Source organism: Heloderma suspectum, chromosome 2 (assembly GCF_057233095.1).
Source record: "Heloderma suspectum isolate Gila_16-S chromosome 2, 16-S_ref, whole genome shotgun sequence".
Taxonomy (NCBI): Eukaryota; Metazoa; Chordata; class Lepidosauria; order Squamata; family Helodermatidae; genus Heloderma; species Heloderma suspectum.
In genome coordinates, this window is record NC_139459.1 from 94,384,953 (window position 1) to 94,406,132 (window position 21,180).

The following is a 21,180-nucleotide window of genomic DNA, read 5'->3' on the forward strand; positions in this document are numbered from 1 at the left end:
ATTATTCATAAATGAAAATGTAGTAGTTGTTTTGTTTTTTTAAAGAAAGAACCCAGCACTATGTCTTGACAGGAAGTATTATACATTATTTTTGTAAAGGGCACTATTATTTCAAATCATTTCTATATGAAAAAAATATTACATTGACATCCCCAGAAAGAAGTTCTGTCAAATGCATGTTTGTTTTATTTTGACAGCACACTGTGCATAGTAATTTTCTCTGTTTTCTGACAGTACCAATTAAACATTTTCCTTGATGGGTGGGAAAGATCTTTGACAGAGCATTGAGTAATATAGTTTTGTGGGGAAATGATGTGTGAAAAAGTCACACATTTTAACAGAAGCATGCATGTCACCTTAACTTTTAATTTATTTTTGTAAAATTGCATACAGTATTGATAGTAGGACTTAAAAGGTGCAAAATGTTTTATAGAACTGTTCTCCTGTATCTGTGTTTCGGAGTGCTCTCTCATATGGAATTTGTTAATGAAGAATCCTTTGTTAACTGACTTGCCAGTTATCACTAAAGTGGTAGCAAGCAGACGTGTATGTTGGCAAAGCAAATTTTTGAACAGGTAACTCCACAATACAATAAAATAAAGGAAACAATTTACCACTATAAGTTGTAATTTATTTTCATACAAAGTTAAAATGCAGTTGGGGTTTTCAGAGAGTTAAGGTAAGAGAAGAATTGGTTGCCACCCGAGGGGCTGCTTAATATGCCTATACTTTGTACTTGGAAGTTAATACCAGGGTACTGGTTTTATTCTCACAAGGCAAGCCATACCTTTTGCCTGCGAATTACATGTGAACAGCAACTGTTAAAGTATTGGACTTACTTTGCAAGTAAAACTACAATGTATAGAAATGGGTGCCATTCATATATGATGCTATGCATATGTTTGTTTTGTTTTTACGTTGATTGCATTTTGTACTCAGGAACCAGTTCCAGAAAACAACTGTATATATCCATTTGCATTAAAGATCAAATGCATATATGAACTGCTCTTTTCTAATGTGTTGTTCTAGATGACTAACAGCACAATCCTTTGCATGTTTACTCAGAAATAAATCAATTGTGTTCAGTGGGGCTTACTCCCTAGTGAGTGTGTTTAGGATTGCAGCCTAAGACAAATTTTTAGGGTAAGGGAAAAAAAGACACTTGAAAGAAATGAGTTAATCATTAAACTAACTCTGTGAAAATGTCTTTCCCCACTTAGCCTAAAATGATTTCTCAGAGTTTTTTTCAAGCTGACTTTTTCTGAATGTCTCAAAATGCTGGAGTACTAAAACAAACAAACAAACAAACAAACAAAAAACAACAGGCAGGTAAAGTATTGTGCTGTGTGCAGCATTAGGATCTGGATGAGCATGTTTTTTGAATTGTGGGAGTTTCCAGATGTGAGGGAGTATGTGGCATGGATAGGAGGTCTGTATATGCCTGCCTATGTATATCCATGTGAGTGAATGTGATCTATGATATATATAGGTGTGGGAACTCAAAACATGGTTTAGCACAGAGCCCCCATGTACTTTAATCCAGCACTGTCCATATTTCTAGTTCAAACTGTATATGAAACTGTGCTGTCATCTGAAAGGAACATGGTTTTTGACACCTACTTCTCCTCTCAGTCAGAAACAAGTAACACTAAATGAATAATGTCACCTCTACTGATCCCTTTCTAAAAAAAACCTTTCTGTATTATCTCAGCTTTCATTCAGTCCTTGAAAACATCAATGTATATTGACAGGACATAGAATCATTGGGTTGGAGGGGGCCTACAAGGCTATCGAGTCCAACCCCAACTACAAGGCAGTCTCTCATCCAAGTCCTAACCAGGGCTGACCCTGCTTAGCTTCTGAGATCAGACGAGATCAGACGCATCCAGCCCTTTGCTCATCCTCTCTAATGTATCTTTTTTTTAAAAAATAGAACTGTATAACAAGTTCTGAGATTAAAACATTAAATGCTTCTCCATGGTATTTGTATCAGCCCTCTCCAGGTCGAGAAACACAATTTCTCAGGTTTGCTCTTGGGCTTGCTGTCATTCCCAGGGTAGCAGAAACTGATTTACATAGCTAGAAAGTGTTATTAAAAGTTACTGGATTTAGAGGCTAGTGGTGTGCTTCAAAGTGATTGTATTGCAGACTCTTTTAGCAGTTTGTCATTGTGGATTAAGGATTTTTGAATCAGTTCACTATAGTGCACAACCCTCTCCCTTCCTTCTACTTCCCTCTCAAAATCATCCCCTCTTCAAGCTGCTTTTTCTACTTGCGGAAAAAAAGATACAGGTACCAATATCTCTTTCCCCTGATGGAAAAAAGCAGTTGGGGGAGTCATTTTGAGTGGGAAAGGTTAAGCAGGCTTTTCCTCCACTTGTCCTCTTCAAGAATTAAGCCTCCCACAGCTGTTTTTGGTATTAAAAAGTATTGGGGAAAATGTTGGTTAACTACATGTCTCATGTAGTTTCAGCCTTAATCTTTAGTCACGAAGTCGGATCCAGGCATGGGGGAAGTATGTTTTCTCCGCTTACACAGTTGTTAGCATTTTGATTTGAGTTGCATGGGAGACTTCCATTTTAAAGGCTTAGGTAAATTGCTAGCACAGAAATACTGGGTGCATACATGGAAAAAGAATGTATGTATTCCTGGGGGCCTTCTGCCAGTGCCTATAACATATTTGAATCCTTTTATGGCATTTCTGTGATAAAAGTAATATACATTGTATATTGCAAGTCACCTTTGTTTATAAGGAATACACTAGGGTTGGATCCAACTTTGCTGGCTCTGGGGAAGATTTGAGGGGGAGGGCAGGGGGCTCCAAGGAGTAGGACAGGACAGAGAAGTCCTGTTCCGCCAGCAGTATCTATTTCACTGGTGGAATGAGGAAGCTGGATCCAGCCTTTTCTGTTATGTTCTTTCTTTACTGGGACATGGCCTGGTGAGTAGAGAGGAAATAATAAATATCCATGTACTTGTTAGTAATCTGAATGTTATAAGACTAAGGTTGCAATCCTACACTCACTTACTTAGGAGTAAGCCCCATTGAATGCAAAGGGACTTCTGAGTAAGGATTGCACTGTAAATTTTCTTTTCTGTACTGTCTCTCTGGAGACTTTGTATTGTCTAGTGTGATCTACAGTGATCAAATGAAAATAAAGACAAATAAATATAGAAATAGAAGTATTTTTCCCCATAAAATGCAGGTACCTTATATATCTACAAATCAAAAGAGATATTTTCCATGGCCGTTTGCTGTGTGCGTTTTCTGATGCTGCCTACCTGGGTGCATGTATTGTCCAAGGTAAGTGAAACCAACAGCACATTGGGACCTTGCTTCAGGACCTTGGCTGGAAGTATTTATTGTAATATCGAAAGGCTCATGCACATTTTACAAAATCATTGGTTTGGAACCAGGCTAAATTAGTCACATGATTAACTTGGCCTATTGTAAATGGGACTAAAGCACAACTAACATAGTTTGGATCCAGACCAATTGTAATTGGGTATGAGGCTGAAAGCATTTCCTCTGGCTCTAGCCCTGTCCAGGGCTTGATCAACAATAGTGCTTTTTATCGACACTGAAATGAACTGGTAACTGTTAGGGCATATTATGCATTCCATTTCTAGCTTTATTTCCTATTTTTATTCCACATTATCCAAAATACCGCAACAGATGTCATTGTGTGCTCTATGAGATATAAATGCGCAAGAGGGATATAGCATCACTGTAATGGGATCGTATCAATATGACACAAGGAGTAGATCTGGCCCAAGTAATATATCTTTGTACAATAAAAACATGGAATGGTAAGAGGATCGCCCCTGCATGTGGGTTCTATTCATAGGTTCCATTGAATGTGTGGAGGATGCAGGCACAATCCTGCACCTCCTCCACATGTTCATTATATGAGGATATATCTTGTTAACAGGGCTTCTGCCTCCCCTCGTATGGGAGTGACTCACTTGGTAGAGCTAATGCGTCGGGCCCTTCAATATTTACTCAGTAAAAATTAGCCAATTTTGACTGCTGCATCTGAACTTTAATACTTTGTCAGCTTTATGATAACTGTATTGTTGTTTTATCTGCTGTTTATTGATCTGGTACTTTATCAAATTGGTATTGGGTTTGAATTGTATTTTAATGATGTTTATATAGTGAAAGTTTGAATGAAGCTAAGATACAAACAAGCCGTTTGACTGTGTGTATGTGCAGACCCTTTGCTTCTTCCTTCGTGTGAGTGAGTAAATAAACCAGGAAAACTTCCACTAACCAGAGTTTACCATTTCATTTGCATCAGGAAGCTATGTTTAACACAGGTTTGGAACAAGCCAAGATATTAGCCATCTTCAAACCATAGCTTGTTCCAAAACTGTTAAACATAGCTTTCAGCATAGTTCCTTGCTTGTGTGAAGGGAGGAGCAAAGGGGGCTGCATGTGTAGCCAAAAGGCTCATTCATATCTTATTAAGTGAAGACATGGTTGTCCAAACACAGTCATGGTTTCTTATAAATTGGAATCCACCTTATGCATTTTTAATAAAATTGAAAGACAAAAGTGTATTTAAATCAATACACAAAACAAAATAGAGTTCCTGTTAAAAATGAGTTGATAACCAGGATGATTTGGGCCCTTTATGTAAAGATGAATAGAATAAGATTGCTTTCTTTTTCAGTTCTGTGCGTGGGTACCAAATTTGGCAAACTTTTTGTACATGTGTATTTATTTTAGAAAATGTATACTCTGCCCTTCAGTGTTGCTGCTTCCATGGTAGCTAACAAAGCATAAAAACAGTGGAGACAAGATCAAATAACTACAGTAATAAACAAGTTAATCCCAGCAGAACGGTAAAAACATAACATTGTAGACATGGTTTTGAAAGGCCCAGGAATATAAAACAAGTGCTGGTGCTGAAAAGGCATGAGCATTAGCGCCAAGTGACCCTTCCTATGGAGGGCATTCCCAAAGTGGGGCACCACAATCAAAACCTCCAAAAGCAGAGCCACCTGGAGACAGACTTCTAAGATTACCATAATGTATAGGCATGTTCAGGTGTGCAAAGGCACCAGCATCCCAAACTGGTACCTGCATCCTAAACTGTATGTGGCTTTAAAGGTAAGCATCAGAACATTAAGATTCCACACAGAAGCCCATTTATACATGAAGCATTAATAATTCACTTGCAGTTTATCTTTTGTGACTAGGAATTTTATTTAGTTAATTGTTTAAGTAAGTATTTATTTGATGCTTCCTCCCCTCCCTTTATATTTTTGTTCCTGCACAGCTGAACTTGGTGACTATGATCCTGATGAATATGTGGACAATTATGTCAGTGACTTTAAGATTTTCCCCAAACAGTCTCAAAAGCTGGAAAGAAAAATAGCTGAAATACATAAAAATGAATTCAGGTAATTAAGAATGCTGCTTAAAAGAGTTAACTATTATTTGTTAGTGTCTTGTCCTGGAGGAGGTTCTGTTTTCCCCTGGGCAAACTATGAATGCATATTGTAAAAGGGTCAATAGGTGAAAATTCAATATATTTTAAAAGTCAGCAGACATGCAATATATGTTATTATCCAAAAGTGAGTCGTGTATTGAGCCGACATAGCACTATGGCCACGAACTAAAACAGACTTAAGTGCACACATATAGGGTTAAATCCAATGTCACGCTAGTGGAAATCTGCTAGCACAACAGGACTTTCTCCATCTCTCCTCCCCCCTGCAGCTCTCTGTGCCTCCTTAAAATCTTCTTTAGAGAGTTTCCCAGCCTTCCAATACAGTTTTTGAAGATGTGCAAGGCTGGGAAAAAATTACACCTGCCTGGCTCCACTGACAGGACTGCTTCCATCAGTGGAATGACAGCACTGGATGCAACCATAGCTATCTCCCCCTCCATTGTTATAGTTTACAGTACAGTAATAACCAGTAAAAATAAGAAAACACTTCCCTCCCTTACCCCATAATTCCACAGCTTGTGCAAGCATAGAAGGCACATTGTAAATTCTAGAAAGATTGATACATGTAATCACAACATATATACTTCATATTTATCTGTCTCTTACCCAGATGTGGCAAATATTGGACTATCATGCAGGAATGTCATTGCTACTTATAGATGGAAATTTTCTCTTTTTGCTGGAAAGAATTTGGTTACTATTCAGAGTTTCAGAAAATAATTTGATGTTCAATCAGTTTGATTGTCCTACTTCAGAATTTTTACATTTCTTGGTAATCATTTCTACTTTTTTTCTGAAGAGCAGCTAATTATTTGTTTGTTTGTTTATTATTTATTTATTACATTTCTAATATGCCCAGTAACTAATGTTCAGTTTGTTTTACTCTGTAAAACCTTGGCTATATATATGGCAGAAATCACATTTCTTGTCTTTGCTATAGTAGTTTATATGCAGAACATTTCCCCCTTTTGTCTCATCATTTGATAAGAAAACCAAGACCAGAATAAAGATGGCAAACAATCTTCTCTTTACTTTGGAGATAAAAATATTGCTTTGGGCAAGCACGCCCCCTTCAGGTCTCCTAATCTTGTTGTTGTTCAGTCGTTCAGTCGTGTCCGACTCTTCGTGACCCCATGGACCATAGCACGCCAGGCCTTCCTGTCCTGCGTTCTCTCCCGGAGTGTGCTCAAGTTCATATTCATTGCATCGGTGATGCTATCTAGCCATCTCATCCTCTGCTGTCCCCTTCTCCTTTTGCCTTCAGTCTTTCCCAGCATCAGGGTCTTTTCCAGAGAGTTTTCTCTTCGCATTAGGTGGCCAAAATATTTGAGCTTCAACTTCAGTGTCTGTCCTTCCAATGAGCACTCAGGGTTGATTTCCTTTAGGATGGACTGATTTGACCTCCTTGCAGTCCAGGGGACTCGTAAGAGTCTTCTCCAGCACCACAGTTTGAAAGCATCAATTCTTCGGTGCTCAGCCTTCCTTATAGTCCAGCTCTCACAGCCATACATTACTACTGGGAAAACCATAGCTTTGATTAGACGGACCTTTGTCGGCAAGGTGATGTCTCTGCTTCTTACTATGCTGTCTAGGTTTGCCGTAGCTTTCCTCCCAAGGAGCAAGCGTCTTTCAATTTCATGGCTACAGTCACCGTGTGCGGTGATCTTGGAGCCCAAGAAAGTAAAATCTGTCTCTGCTTCCATTTCTTCCCCTTCTGTATGCCAGGAAGTGATGGGGCCAGATGCCATGATCTTCGTTTTTTTAATGTTGAGTTTAAAACCAGCTTATGCACTCTCCTCTTTCACCCTCAACAAGAGGCTCTTGAGATCCTCTTCGCTTTCTGCCATTAGGGTGGTATCGTCTGCGTATCGGAGGTTGTTGATAATTCTCCCGGCAGTCTTAATTCCGACCTGTGATTCATCCAACCCGGCGTTTCTCATGATGTACTCTGCATATAAGTTAAATAAGCAGGGCGACAATATGCAGCCTTGTCGTACTCCTAATCTACTGAACAATTAAGAGCATACTTGGAACTATTCTGCAGTGGGTGAAAAATGTGCCGTGGAATATTGTTAAGAAAATCATTGATTTTATTTAGCTCTTGTATTGACCAGTGAATTCACTGACCTAGAGGATGGCAGGAGTTTATTTGGGCAGTGATAAATTGTGCTTGTAAAAGAGGAAGCCAGTTTAAAGGCAGTAGAGGCAAGCATGAAGCACCTGTCCGAAATGTGTCATTTTGCAGGATAGGAGGACTGAAAGATAAAGTTAGCTTGTACTGAAGAGATCTGCATAATGACTAGGAGTGTGTATCAAATTCAGATGAATTGTGAATCAAATTGACTGAGTTAGGTAGATTCAGGATTTGTCCAAAGCAAAGCAAGAGTCTAATGGTCTTCTGAGTTGCCCCAAAGTTAATTTGGGTCCCCCTGAAGCTTTGGAGATTCAGAAGAGTAAGAGAGACAGGAAGTGTGCTTGCAAAAATGGATTCATTTTCCCCCAAGCTCTCCATATAAGGAAACTACGAGGGCAGGGGAGGCAGAGGAGGAGGTGCAGGAACATAGAAAGCTGCCTTATAGTGAGTCAGAGCCTTGGTCCATCTAGCCCAATATCATTGACATTGACTGGCAGCAGCTCTCCCAGGGTTTCAGGCAGGATCCTTTCCTAGTCCTACCTGAAGGAATTGGGGATCAAACCTGGGACCTTCTGCATGCAAAGCAACTGCTATACCACTGAGCTACAGACTAATAGCTCCAGCTTCCAACTAGGGAATAATTTTAGCAAGGCTCTCCTTTTTGCTTCACATAGAAGGGACAGAGTTCATCTAATTCTGTTGAAAAACCAAACTCTTTATAGCCATTTGTTGATTTCCCAATGACAGTCAATGGGTAAGCACAAAACTTTGGATTTCATGAAGCAAGGTTCTCATTCAGGTCTGAGTTGAATCAGGCAGCTTCTGAAGCACGCTGTTCAGGTACTACTTCAGGGGAAAAATTCTACACCAGTATGGGTAAAATTGAGCAATGGAGAGAAATGACTGGAAAAGTAACTAGGGCCAAATAAGACTATACATTAAATTAATGTATGCATTTAATGTGTCTTGTTTTTACTTTAAAAAGAACAGTTGCTGTGGGGGCACTTTGGATTGGGGCTATGTTGTGAGTAGAGGGAGAATTAATCTTCCCCCCTTCACCATGGTCTGGCTGGAGATTGCCATCTCCTCAAAAGGTGATGTTTCCCCTTGGCATGAAAGCTGCCATTGGCACTTAGTGTAAGACTGACCGGGGGACTAAGAGCATTGTTTAGGTAGACCTACTAGTGCAGTCTTCCATGTTGAGATGTCATGCCAAAAAGTGGACCCTCTATTTATGGCCCAGGAGCAATCCGTCTGGTCTGCCACCATGCCCCACCCCCGAGAGCCAACCAGTGTATCTGATTGGTTCCAAGGGGCCTGGTCACAGCAGACTGCTGCCACTGTTCACTGCGCAGCAGCAGCCCCCACAGGTCTTCTCCATTTTCGCCCCAGCCAGACTAAGGTGGGACTCCCCAGTAAATCGAGAACTATTGCTTGCAGTCAAATCACCATATTCTTGAGTCCTGCAGATTCCATGCTTTACATGCTAAACCCCTCCTCATCAATTATTTTTAAGTCCTATTAATTGAAACCATTTTTTAATTGTATTGTGGTGTGGTCTTTGCCAAAACTATTGAGAACAATGTAGCAAATGGCTGGGATATAGCCGATAGCATATAGTGACAGTTCAGATTGTTTGGTGACTCATTTTGCCCAATTGAGAAGGCTTGTTCTTATTAATTAACACAAATGAATGATATGGTGTTCCTGTCTCCTGCTGCCTTTATTAGGGTAGTGAAAATGTTGTTGAAGTTTTAGGGAAATGTGACCTTCTTGTGCAACTATTCTCTGGCCTTGACTTTGCAAATTGAATCTTCTAAGAAGATGGTGACAGAAGACACATGACTGCTTTAGAACACTGATTAATTAGGTCTTGTAAGCTCTACATCAGTGGTTGTGGTTTGCCTTAATAAATAGTAAAGAGATGTAACCCTAATTGAATTGGAACATTTTGTGTGATTAGCAAAGGTCTAAGCAAATACTCAGCCTTCCTGGTTTTCATGTCATCATGAGGACTCATAAGAAACATGACATATCCATAACAGATGGAAAAGAGGAAGTCAGTAACCAGATGCTGGTAGGAAAGTGTTGTAAATTAAGGATCAGTTGAAGAATACAGTATACCTTCATGTTTCGTTCTGTTCTGCTTGTTTAAAGTGATGGTAAAAAATGCTAGGTACCAAATTCCTGTCTAGACTAATGAACATGAAAAGCTGCTGTGGCAGTATCTGGAGAAACAATTTGCCAGGGGAGGCATGGGTAGAATAGGGCAAAATAAGTTATCGGTGGATAAGCTCTGTCTCACATGCATGAACTGCTAAGGAAATCGTGATTTGCACTGACAGGTAACAAAGTAGGGAACAACTCTCAGGTGGAACACGTAACATTGGAAAAATGAACACATCCATCTTTGCATATTTGGTATAGTTGGATCTGTTTCTTAAGATTCTTCATACAGTGTTGAAGTGGATACCTATGTTGTAGTAGATCCTTCCAGTTTTATTAATAGGAGTGATTTGAGGGGTGGGATGGCTTGCATGTGTGAATGGGTGATTGTAGACCTAAGATCAGAAAAACTTCACACTTTACAGTGCTTTTCAATAGTAAGTTCACACGCTCAGTTGCCAGTCTTCAAAAGTGCAGTAATTGCTTTGAAAATCCTGATTTTATTTTCTGTATGTACACTGAAACTTCAGGGTCACTCACAGATACCCTTTCAACTGAGTATTAAAAGCATATGTTTTAAATAATTTTGACTCACTGTAATCTGCTGATTTGTGATATATTAATGACTGAACAACAACAACAACAACAACTGTGATCTTTTTCCAGCTGAGAAAATGTGTGAAGGTGTTAGTATTTTAACATGGTAACAAAAATTCTGAAAGGATCCTTGTTTCTAAGTTCCCACCACATTTTATGCATTAGGTTGTGATTAATTTTTGAACAGCCTGTGAAAAATAGCGACGTTAAGTCTCATGTGTCTTTTTCCAGAGATACAACTTCCCAGTTTGTAACTAACTCAGGGTATGAGAAACCAGTCTCTTTTAAAGTAGTTCTACAGTACAAATGGTAAAGTGACATCTTTTTTAATTGAACCATTTGAAAGTGCTACAATTTTAGCTTGCTGAAATGCTCCTTATTCCTCTTCACAAAAGATCTCTGTGAAGTTCATACTCTTGCCAAGATGTATTTAATGTGAAGAGTACCAATTTGGAAGGTGTGCTATTTGAGCAGCACATATTAGCTGCTGCCACTCCTCTACATTCCAGTTATCCACTTTTGATTCCAGTTTTCTTCTTCTTTGGTGCTTGCAACTTCTACGTTTGCTTTTAATGCACGTGTGAGACCAGCAGCTGTCCTAGATTCCAAACGTTCCATCATGTCAGCAAAGACTGTACAGAATTTCCCCTCTCACACTAAGACACACTCTTGCTCAGCTGCTGACCCCTCAGTGGAGCTATAAGGAAGGATGATATTAAAACTAGCTTTTGGATTGAATTCCAAAATTCAATTAGATCCTCCCAGAGCCTGGGGGAAGGCCTTTGTGTTGTATATGTTTGAAGTAGTTTGAGGCGATGTCTGACTTAACAAAAACTTGTGCTGACGAGTATACAAATTTCTACCCTTTTTCACTTTACATGTATGGTTTTCTAGAGACTGAGGGATATTTCTCATTGCTCTTTGTAACTGTGTCTGTGTTGTGGAACTTTGTTTCACCTGCTGTGCCATGTTTTTCTTCCCTGCTTGTTTACTATGCAAGTTAGCCCTCACTGCATAGGGAGTCTAAACATTGACTACTAAATATGCCTATTGGCAGCTTGCATCAAGCTGGTACACGGGAAATGAAAATGGCATTAGCTGCAACAGTGCCATAAGTACTTTACAGCGCAGTAAAATTATGTTATGTCTTCACCCCTGCAAGTGGGGCAAAGACATCCTGCCCTGCTAGACCTCTGTGTTCCTTTGCTGCCAGAAAACAGTGGTGCAAGACTGTGCAGCTCTTAACCCTCTCTGGGTCTTAAAAACTGCCTTTAGAGCAGTCTTAGGGAGTTAGCCCCATCTTTTCACCCTAAGGTCCACTGTAGCATGGCACATTGGGCTGCAGGAGAACAGGGAAACCCCATGCGAACAAAGTATTCGCAAACACCAGGATTGGGACCTGCATGGGTCATCCCATGTTAGTTTGTAGGACGCAATCCTATGCAAATTTAGACAGAAAAAAGCCCTACACCTCCAGCATTCCCCAGCCAGCCATGCTCATTGTGGACTGTTGGGGGTTGTATGACTTTTTTCTCAGCATTTCTACCCCAGCCTAAAATCCTGCATTTAAAACAGGGCTTTCTACTTCCGTTTTAAATGCAGGAGCACCACTTACTCCCTTTACATGCGCTCCCCCCGTCTCCCCCCCCATCTCCCTGTAGCTGAGTCTTCCATTATCTTTCATTGACCTCGCTCCTCTTCTTGCTGCTTTTCCTTTTTTCAAGGAGGAAACTGAAGCGGAACACAACGGGGTAATTTGATAGCTCATTATCTGGGATCTATTTAAAAACGGAACAAAGGGCATTTAGTGCAGGAGAGTCACGGCAGGGTCACAGCATCGTGTAAAGAGCACTCAAACTTCCATGAAGGAGCAATCTCAGTCTCAGGATAAGAGCTCTGTGTGATGAAGCCCTCCGTCTAAATATGCATAGGATTGCACCCTTAATGAAGTAGCTCCTTGAATTGGGTTATTAGACAAAAAATATTTCAGGCTGCAAGTACTTGGGAGCAAGCCCCATTGAATGCAGTTGAATTTACTTCTGAGTAGACGTTATAGGAGGGCACTGTCTAGTGTGTTATTTTCTTGTGCTTAGTGTGGCAAGACTCCAGATACATGGAGCTCTTATCCTACGATCGAGATTGCTCCTCCACGGAAGTTTGCAGGCTCTTTACATGATGCCATGTCCCTCCAGGGCGTCTTCTGCACTAAATGCCCTTTGTTCCATTTTTAAATAGATAGCAGATAATGAGCTATCAAATTACTTCAGTTTCCTCTGTGAAAAGAGGAAAAGCGGCAAGAAGAAGAGCGAGATCAATGAAAGATAATGGAAGACTTAGATACTGGGAGAAGGAGGGAGGAAGGGGAAGGGAGAAAGGAAGTGGGTGAAAAAGGGAGTTGTTGTGATCCTGCATTTAAAACGGAAGCAGAAAGCCCCGTTTTAAATGCAGGATTTTAGGCTGATGTAGAGATGCCAGTAGATCAGAATCAGAACTCTTTTTCCCATTCTGCTAGCTAACTATATTTGAAAGTCTTATCCTTGGAATTAGGTTTTCTTTTTATGCTCCTCTAGAGACCTAGTTCAGTTGAGTTTGCAGGACCTTTGTATTTTATTCAAAAAAGACAACCTCTCTTAAAAACTTCGGAAAAGACTCCTTCCTTTAAAAACTTGGAATTTAGTACGCTTGTTCATTACTGTCCAAGCTCTTTTTTATTCTCATTTGTGAGCTGAACATTTGACATTGCAAGTGATGTAACTAATTTCTTTATAATTTGCCTTGGTTCAAATGCTTGAATTGTTCTAAAGCTGAAGCCAATAATTATTTTACATTGATTTTTTTGGCTCTCTAGCCCATTTCTTTTCCGATTTTGGGACATGTTACAATTTCCAAGTAATACAATTAACAGAGAATTAGTGCTATCTGCCATTATACCGCCTATTAAACTGATAGCTATATATATGAACAGTGCTTTATACTGTTTGTCCAAGTAGCCTGGTAATATTATCTCATCTGACTGGCAGCGACTCTCCAGAGTCTTTCCTGGCCCTGGTATTCAAGATCCTTTTTAGCTGGAGATGCTGGGATTGGACCTTGAAGGAGCTGTAGTACATAGCTATGGACTCTTCCCAAATAATTGAATCATTGTGCAAAGCAATGTAACTCAGAATTTGATAAATATATTACAGTTTGCAGTCGGGAAATCCTCCATACCTGAGTGGCTTGTATTAGAAGATTTTAAGAACAGTCTTTCTTGGCTTTAATAACTACCAGCATGATTTATTTCTTACTGAATACACAGATCTGAACGCAGAAGAATCCACATAGGATATAATGGAACCCTTCCTTCCTTCTCCCCTTTCTCCACCAATCCTTGGCTAGGCATAAGCAGTGCAGGATGCACTACCATTTGCCAGGCCATTACTCCCATCCAAAAGGGGTATCTGTACTTCCCATGTATAAATCTAGAGGCCCTGTTCGTCCCTAGTACCCCGGGCACTGACTCCTTTTTCCATTCTTTTTTCTTCAAAGTAACAGAAGATTTGAAAATCAGATTTCATAAACTTAGCCATTTTGAAATGGGGGAATCCCAAGGGTGGAAACAGAAGACTTGTCACCTCATTGTAACTGCTTAAAACATACTTCATAGCCCCTTGAAGTTAGGGAGCAGCTTGCAGTCATATGACAAGGCCAGCATTGCCATGGTTCCACAATTGTAACCACAATAACAATGGGTTTATCAAGATGCTGAAAATTCAGATGAACTCCCCTCTCCATGCAATGGTTACTGTATAGTTTCTGGCAGTTATATCCACCCTAAACTATGGCTAATCGCTTTTGGCAGTCCTCACACTATCAATGTCACGAACACTTTATTCATGCATAAAGTGTGCATGTCAAGCTTTCTAGTTTGAAAATAATTATTGCCTGTGTAATTCAAGATTTAAACTTTGCTGCAGATTAACAGACTTGCATGACATGGGCAACAGACAATTTGGAGAACATTCAGGGTTCATTTTATATGAACCCTGCTCTGGAAGTTGTTAATGAAGGGTGGAATATAAATATTTTAAATAAGTAAAAATAAATATACACTCCATTTTCAGATGTATCATAAAAATGATGACAGAATCTACTCTAGTAGAGAGGCAGCAAGGACTAAAATGTCCTTGTTTATTTCCTTGAGTATTTCCAGAGCAGGAAGGAATGCATCTTAATCTGAGCAATTATTTTTAATGCATTTAGGAAGTAGATTATTGGAAACGAAGACTGTAGTTTATTTTTTATTAAGTTCCAATTGCTCCATGTACACCAAAAGATAGCAAATATTTGAAAGATACTTGATAGCCCCTGATTAACTGCACAGCTCACTGGAGTCCCAAGAATATGTCGAAAGCATCTCGGCTTAATCCAAAAGGATTAGGCGCTATGGCAGAGTAGCAGCAGAATCATATGAAAGATCTCCTATTTCCCCTTCTCATGATGAATATTATTGGCTGAAACTGTTCATATTTTCTCACATGCTGTTTTTCTCTGTGTGATTTTTAGGGGTCAGAGTCCAGTTGTTGCTGAATTTAATTTATTATTCAAAGCACATTCTTTAGAAACCTATGGAGTTGATCCACATCCGTGCAAGGTAAAGAAGAAAAAATAGAAAAAAAAATTTTAAATAGTATTTTTCATATTTAGGTCCTGATCCAGTCCCTCCCCTACATGTACCAATAGGCATGTGCTTCCCTCCCATGAGTGCAGCTCTCTATGTGCAGTAGGACTGCCAGTGGGGAGGGATGTTGGTAGGAAATTTCCATGTGAAGAATAGCACATGCCAGAAGGGAAGGGAAACTTACATCATGGGCCTGGCTCAATCTATTAGCAAATAAAGAGCCAGGTATGTAGTACATTATGTCATGTAATGTCCATTAAGCATGCTCTTTTTTCGTTATATAATAGAAAATACTTAATTTTATGTATTGTTATAACTACAAAGCTGTCTGGTAGTGGACAGAGTGTCTTGGTATACATTTAATAAATACAGTAAAATAAAGGTTCTGTGAGAAAATTTGTGTTGCTTCCTGCTCATAGAATCTATTTTATTTTAATTTAGGCATTTCTATATTGCTTTTCAGGCAAACCATAAAAAGCAGTTTTGTGTCTGCACTGTAAAGATGCATAATTTGCTGTAGATAACAAAAATGGTCATAAACGAGAGTTCTGGAACAGAAATCGGTGTACTTAAAACTTAATCCTGTTTGGTTCTATCTATTTCAATGGTACAAAGCCAGTTTTAAGTGCTAGTTTAAGTGGCTTGTTGTTGATCCCACAATAATTACGTAGCGCCAGACGGAATACACTTTGTTAATGCTGTGTATATATATATCTCAATTGATGGTGTTCCAAGTTTCAGTCTAAGAGCCGAAGTAGATGTATTCCCTTGTAATGCTAATTTGGGTGGGTGAGTGGACATTCACAAGGGAAAATCTGTGGGTAGGAGGGATTTGCTTATCCATTCCAGGACCAACCAATTCTCTCCTGCAAATCCGCCCCGCCCCGCCCCCAGCCTGCCTAATGTCATTTAAAAAGCCTCCCCTCCAGCTGGCCTCTGAAATTGATCAAGTTTCAGCAAATAGAAAACCAGGGGAGAAAGGGATCCTTGGGTATATTTACATGGTAAGTGCTTTATCTGGGATCAAGCATCATAGTATAACAGGCCTAATAACTATACTTAGAGTGCAATTCTATGCATGTCTGCTCAGAAGTAAGCCCCATTGAGTTCAGTGGAGTTTACTCTCAGGTAAGTGGGTATAGGATTCAAATGCCAGAATCATTCAATGCTCATTCAAATGCCAGAATCACCTGATCAGCATTCTGGGCCAACATTAGACACAAATCACTTCAGCCTGCAAGAATTCGGCTGCTTTTCAGATGTAGCCACCAGCTGTGTGGGAGCACATTGCAGGAAAGCAGATCCCATGTGGCAGGAGGTTGCATCTGAAGTGCACTTTATTCTAATTGATCTAAACTGGAGCCAGCATGGAAAATACTAGGAGGGGTGCTCACAAACAGGTTCCTAAGAATGTCATGGATAGACCAGTTGTAGCTGAGTAGCAAATACTAGGGCTACATTTCATTTGAAGGGAAGGGAGAAATCACTCCATTGTTTTTGCAAAGTCATATGGTTGTATAGCGCCCCTGTTAAAGTATGAAGTTTCTTCACAATTGCCTGCCTCTTCACCACTACAAAAGTATATTTGCACTGATATCAATAATGAAACTAAACTTTCATTAGGATGGAAGACTGCTCTATGATAATACTTACAAGATTTATATTACCAGTTTGTTTGGTATATATTAAACTTTTATATTAAAAAACCAAATTTTTATGACAGATATGTTCTCCCCACCCCAATGATGAGGTTTAGGAAAGTAACGGCAAAATGGCTGCCCATGCCATTAGGTGTAAGTTGTTACTTTCTGAAACACCTGGAATACCAACCTAAAAGCATGTTTACTGGATCTGCCTTCAGCAGAAGGACATATATTTTGTTAAACAACTCTCTCTGTGTTTTCACTTCCCCTTAAATGTTTCTAATTTGTTTTGTTTGGTTTGTTTACCTTTTCAGGATTCAACAGGGACCACAACCTTTTTAGGATTCACAGCCACAGGTTTTGTAGTTTTCCAGGGAAATAAAAGGATACATTTGCTAAAATGGTGAGCTTTATCCTGAAAATCTATGTTTAATGTTAGAATATAACATCTGATTCTAGGGCCTGCATCAAAGGTAGGTATGGATGGGCACCTGCAGAGGGCCCACACCCCAACAGGGGCCCACTGACAAGAGCTTTCTGAACTTGCTCCTCCTCTTCACCATTGTAACCTACTTGTTTACCTGACACTCACTCTAGCCCAGACAACGGTGGTGGTGAGAAGGAGGAGCAGTAGATGCCCCTGTTACTTGATCACTGGCTCTCTACTTGGCAAGCAAGCAAGCAGTAGCAGTAATGAGAAAGACAATGAGGAACAATAACAGCTGGTGATAATGAGAGTGGGAAGATAGAATCAAAGAGGGAGGGTGTCTTGCCCAAGGGTTTCTCAACACCTAGAACCAGCACTGTCTGTTTCATTTTTCTATATTTTCATTGTCAAGGACTCTGAGGTTGCAGTCCTTTACTCACTTACCTGAGTATGTCTCATTGAACTAAGTGGGGCTTCCTTATGAGTAGACATGAATAGGATGCAGTGTAAATGAAGCATGATTATGTGCCTCACTGTAATTTCTAGTGGATGTTGGTCTACATTTAAAACAAAGTACTGGGACATGCATTTAAGCTCAGCTGAAGATGGGGCCCAGGAACCTTGGAGCTCCTCTTGCTGCCTTGTGCCCCCATGGGCTCTGTGTCAAGACCAGGACAGGATAACATATCGCATGTTCAGAAGCACTTCCTTCCTCAAACATCTTGCACATATAGGGGAAGGCTCAGGGCTTGTTAAGGCATTACATATCAAGGGGAAATCACAAAATGGCAAGAGTCTCAGGCTGTTTCACACCTCAGGTCTTCTTACTCTGAGAAGAAACTAACACCTGAGCCAGGTTGTTGTATTGCATTTACTTGAACACAGTTGCTTCCCAACCTCCTGATCCATCCCAAGAAAGAATGGAACTTTTCTACTGCAGCAACGGGGATATCCTGTATTTTTAAGAATGTAGTATAAGCAAACGTTACTTTTTCCCTCTAGGGAGGGGAAGATGCTTACTAGATTGAGAGTCACCTTACGCTGTCTTTTGAAGTTGATTCCAGTTTCCTGCACTGGCAAATCCAGTCTCAAATTAAGCACTGAAGCTGCTTCGTTTTCATTTTTGCTCGTGAAAGTGACCTTGCTGTATAGATATTGCTGCACTGAATTTAAGTACATGGAAGCTATATGCTGAACAAGATCCATGCAGTACTCTTTCCTTGCTTGTGATTACACAGGCATATAGAGAGGGGCCAATCCTGCACATATGTGTACAGAAGCCTCATTGACTTGAATACGATTGAAACATGTGGAACTAACTGAAAGACTGTTTCATTAATGAATACCTCCATGTTTGAAATGTAGCATATCGTCTTCCCATTCGAGTGTAGTTAAGTTCAAAATGCACTAATTGCTAGAAACGTTCCCTTTTGTTGATTCCCTCCATGCCTTAAGGATCCCAAAGTATGAACCATCTGCTACTGAAGTTGAGCAACACTAATGAAAGACTAATTCATTTATGCCTTTTCAAATTATATACATATATATTATGCATTTGTTTAAAAGTCCATAAACAATGCTGATGCAGTAACTTAAGTGAACTGAGTGCAAATTCTGTAACTGCCTTTTTATCTCTAGCAAATGTGGCTCTGATTAAAATTTTGTTATACAGCAAAGCAAAAATACCTCACCTCAGAAAAACAACAATAACAAAAACACACCCCAACACCTAAGCAGGGCTGTATTATACACAGTTACCTTGAATAAAGCCAATAGACTCAGTGGGTTAGGCTGCAATCCTAATTATATTTACTAGTAATTCCATTGAACTTCTTGTGACTTACTGCTGAATAGACGTGTTCAGATTGGGCTGAAAATAGAAAAGCCAACACAAGCATCTTCTTGTACCTGCTTTTAAGTATAAAGATCAAGTTTTAACCGAAGGTGTAAATACACATTTTTAGGGATTTATATCTATCTGAACACCATCTGCTTCCAGACAATGTATTACTTCTTCCAAATAACTACATCTAAAGAATTTAAAATATCCTAAGGTGTAAAGAAGACCTCATCAACCTATTTTCACGTTAATTCAAAGTGAAGCCCTTTAAAACGTTTTTCATCGTTACCATTTCTTATTTATACTGTGTATATTACTCTGCTTGGAACCATACAAAATTAAACAGGCATAACCCTGCCCACAGGCTTAGAATCCAATTTTTAAAGATATAGAAAGAACAGATTTAAAATATATTGGGATGTTCCATTCAGTTTATGTTATGGGTTTTAATAAGTTATGTCCTTATTTTTCACACTGAAGAACAATTCATTCCATAGCAGCTTGTTCTCAGTGCTTAGGAATTGGCTATATTTGCATGAAACTGCCACATTTTAAAACTGTTATCTATTTTCCTTATTTAAAGGGCTTTCTTTTTATAGGTGTGATGTCTGTAAATTAAAGTTTGAAGGGAAGACATTCTATGTGATTGGAATTCAGAAGGAGGTTGGATGTTTTCTGTTTCCTATATTCTAAAAGATTTTAATTTAAAATTTGGGCATTTCTAATGAACAGTGTACATGTTTTATTCTTGGTCTTTTACAAAATAAATTTCCGCCTTACATATTAGAGCAGTCAGCTTATGCTTCTAAGGGTGCAATCCTGTGAATGTTCAGACAGACTTTCTAAACATGCATAGAATTGTGCCCTAAATAAGTATAGAATTTCATTTACCCAATCGGTGGATTCCGAAGTTAGCTGCCTTATTTACATCTGTTGCTAGAACTGGGAAATTCCCTCCAGCATGGGCAGTGGCCATTGTAGTGCCCACCTAAAGAAAGGCAATTGGTTAGGTCCTAAGAACTACCACCCTATAAGTCTTTTGGCTGATATTAGCAAATTATATGGAAGATATCTTTTAGATAAGTTAGCAAATTGGGTGTTTGAGGAGAATGTCCTAGCAGAGAAACAAGCAGGCTTTTGATGTGGCAGATCCACAGTTGACCATTGTTTTTGATTACAACATTAGGTGAGGAAATCTACATCTCTCACTCATTCTTTTTTCGCTGAATTTGTAGATCTTTGAGCAGGATTCAGTTCTATATCTAGACACCACCTTTGGCACAAATTGGCACCGTTAAATGTGGATCGCAAGTTGCTCAGGAGAAAACATTTTTATTTATTTCATTTCTATACCACCCAATAGCCAAAGCTCTCTGGGCGGTTCACAACAGGGGTTGTATGAGAATTCTAGTTTGCATGTGACAGTCACTTTGGCTGGAGACCTCTCAGATCCTATTATTGCAAATAAAGGAGTATGTCAGGGATGCTTATTAGCACAGATGCTTATTACCACCTCTTTTATCTGATTTATACTTCGATGACATAGTCTCTTTCTTAGCCAGTCCAGACTTTTTCCCACCTCCTTTAAAGGACAGGAGCATCCCGGTGTTACTGTATGCGGATGACGCTGTTCTTTTGTCACATACCCAGGTGGGGATGCGTAGGCTCCTAAGGGCTTTAAATTGATACTGTGCTAGGGAAGCCCTATGGGTTAATTATGGTAAAACTAAAATTCTAGTTTTTGGCAAAAGGAGGAAGAAATATCGATGGCAGCTGGATAACCAGCTGCTTGACCAAGTCAACAAGTATAAATATCTGGGAATGACATTCAAAACCTCAGGATCCTTGTCCGAACTCTTGAAAGCAATGGTTTTGACAGCAAATGTAACTGGTAATGCTATCCTTTGTTTTGAAGTAGGATCAGGTGGAAAGATCATGGCTCCTTGAATAGAGTTATATAAGAGTTATATAAGTTAAATTATTCTCTCAGCTTCTATATGGAGCATCTGTGTGGGCCCATGCAGACATTACTTTATTTGAATCAACACAACATAAATTTCTGTCTAGAGTACTTGGAATACCCAGATTCATCTCTAAGGTTATTGTCTGATTAGAGACAGCTTGCCATTCCATGGGAATGCTTGTCCAAAAAGCAGCCATTTCCTTTTGGTTAAAGATAGCTTTTCAGTTGGCTCCACCCTTGGTATTGTTAGCATACGAAGACATGGGGAGAGACTCGGGCAGATAAGATGAG

General features: G+C 39.5%; 1 protein-coding gene across 1 annotated transcript in view; it reads left to right on the forward strand.

The window, feature by feature from the left end:
• FRMD3 (FERM domain containing 3) overlaps positions 1–21,180 on the forward strand; it is a 157,240-nt gene that overhangs the window by 111,402 nt on the left and 24,658 nt on the right. The window contains exons 5-9 of the mRNA XM_084834233.1: positions 3,207–3,304; positions 5,286–5,409; positions 14,902–14,989; positions 16,974–17,062; positions 19,526–19,589. Of these exons, the coding sequence (XP_084690359.1) occupies positions 3,207–3,304; positions 5,286–5,409; positions 14,902–14,989; positions 16,974–17,062; positions 19,526–19,589 (463 nt within the window). The remainder of the gene's footprint in view (positions 1–3,206; positions 3,305–5,285; positions 5,410–14,901; positions 14,990–16,973; positions 17,063–19,525; positions 19,590–21,180) is intronic.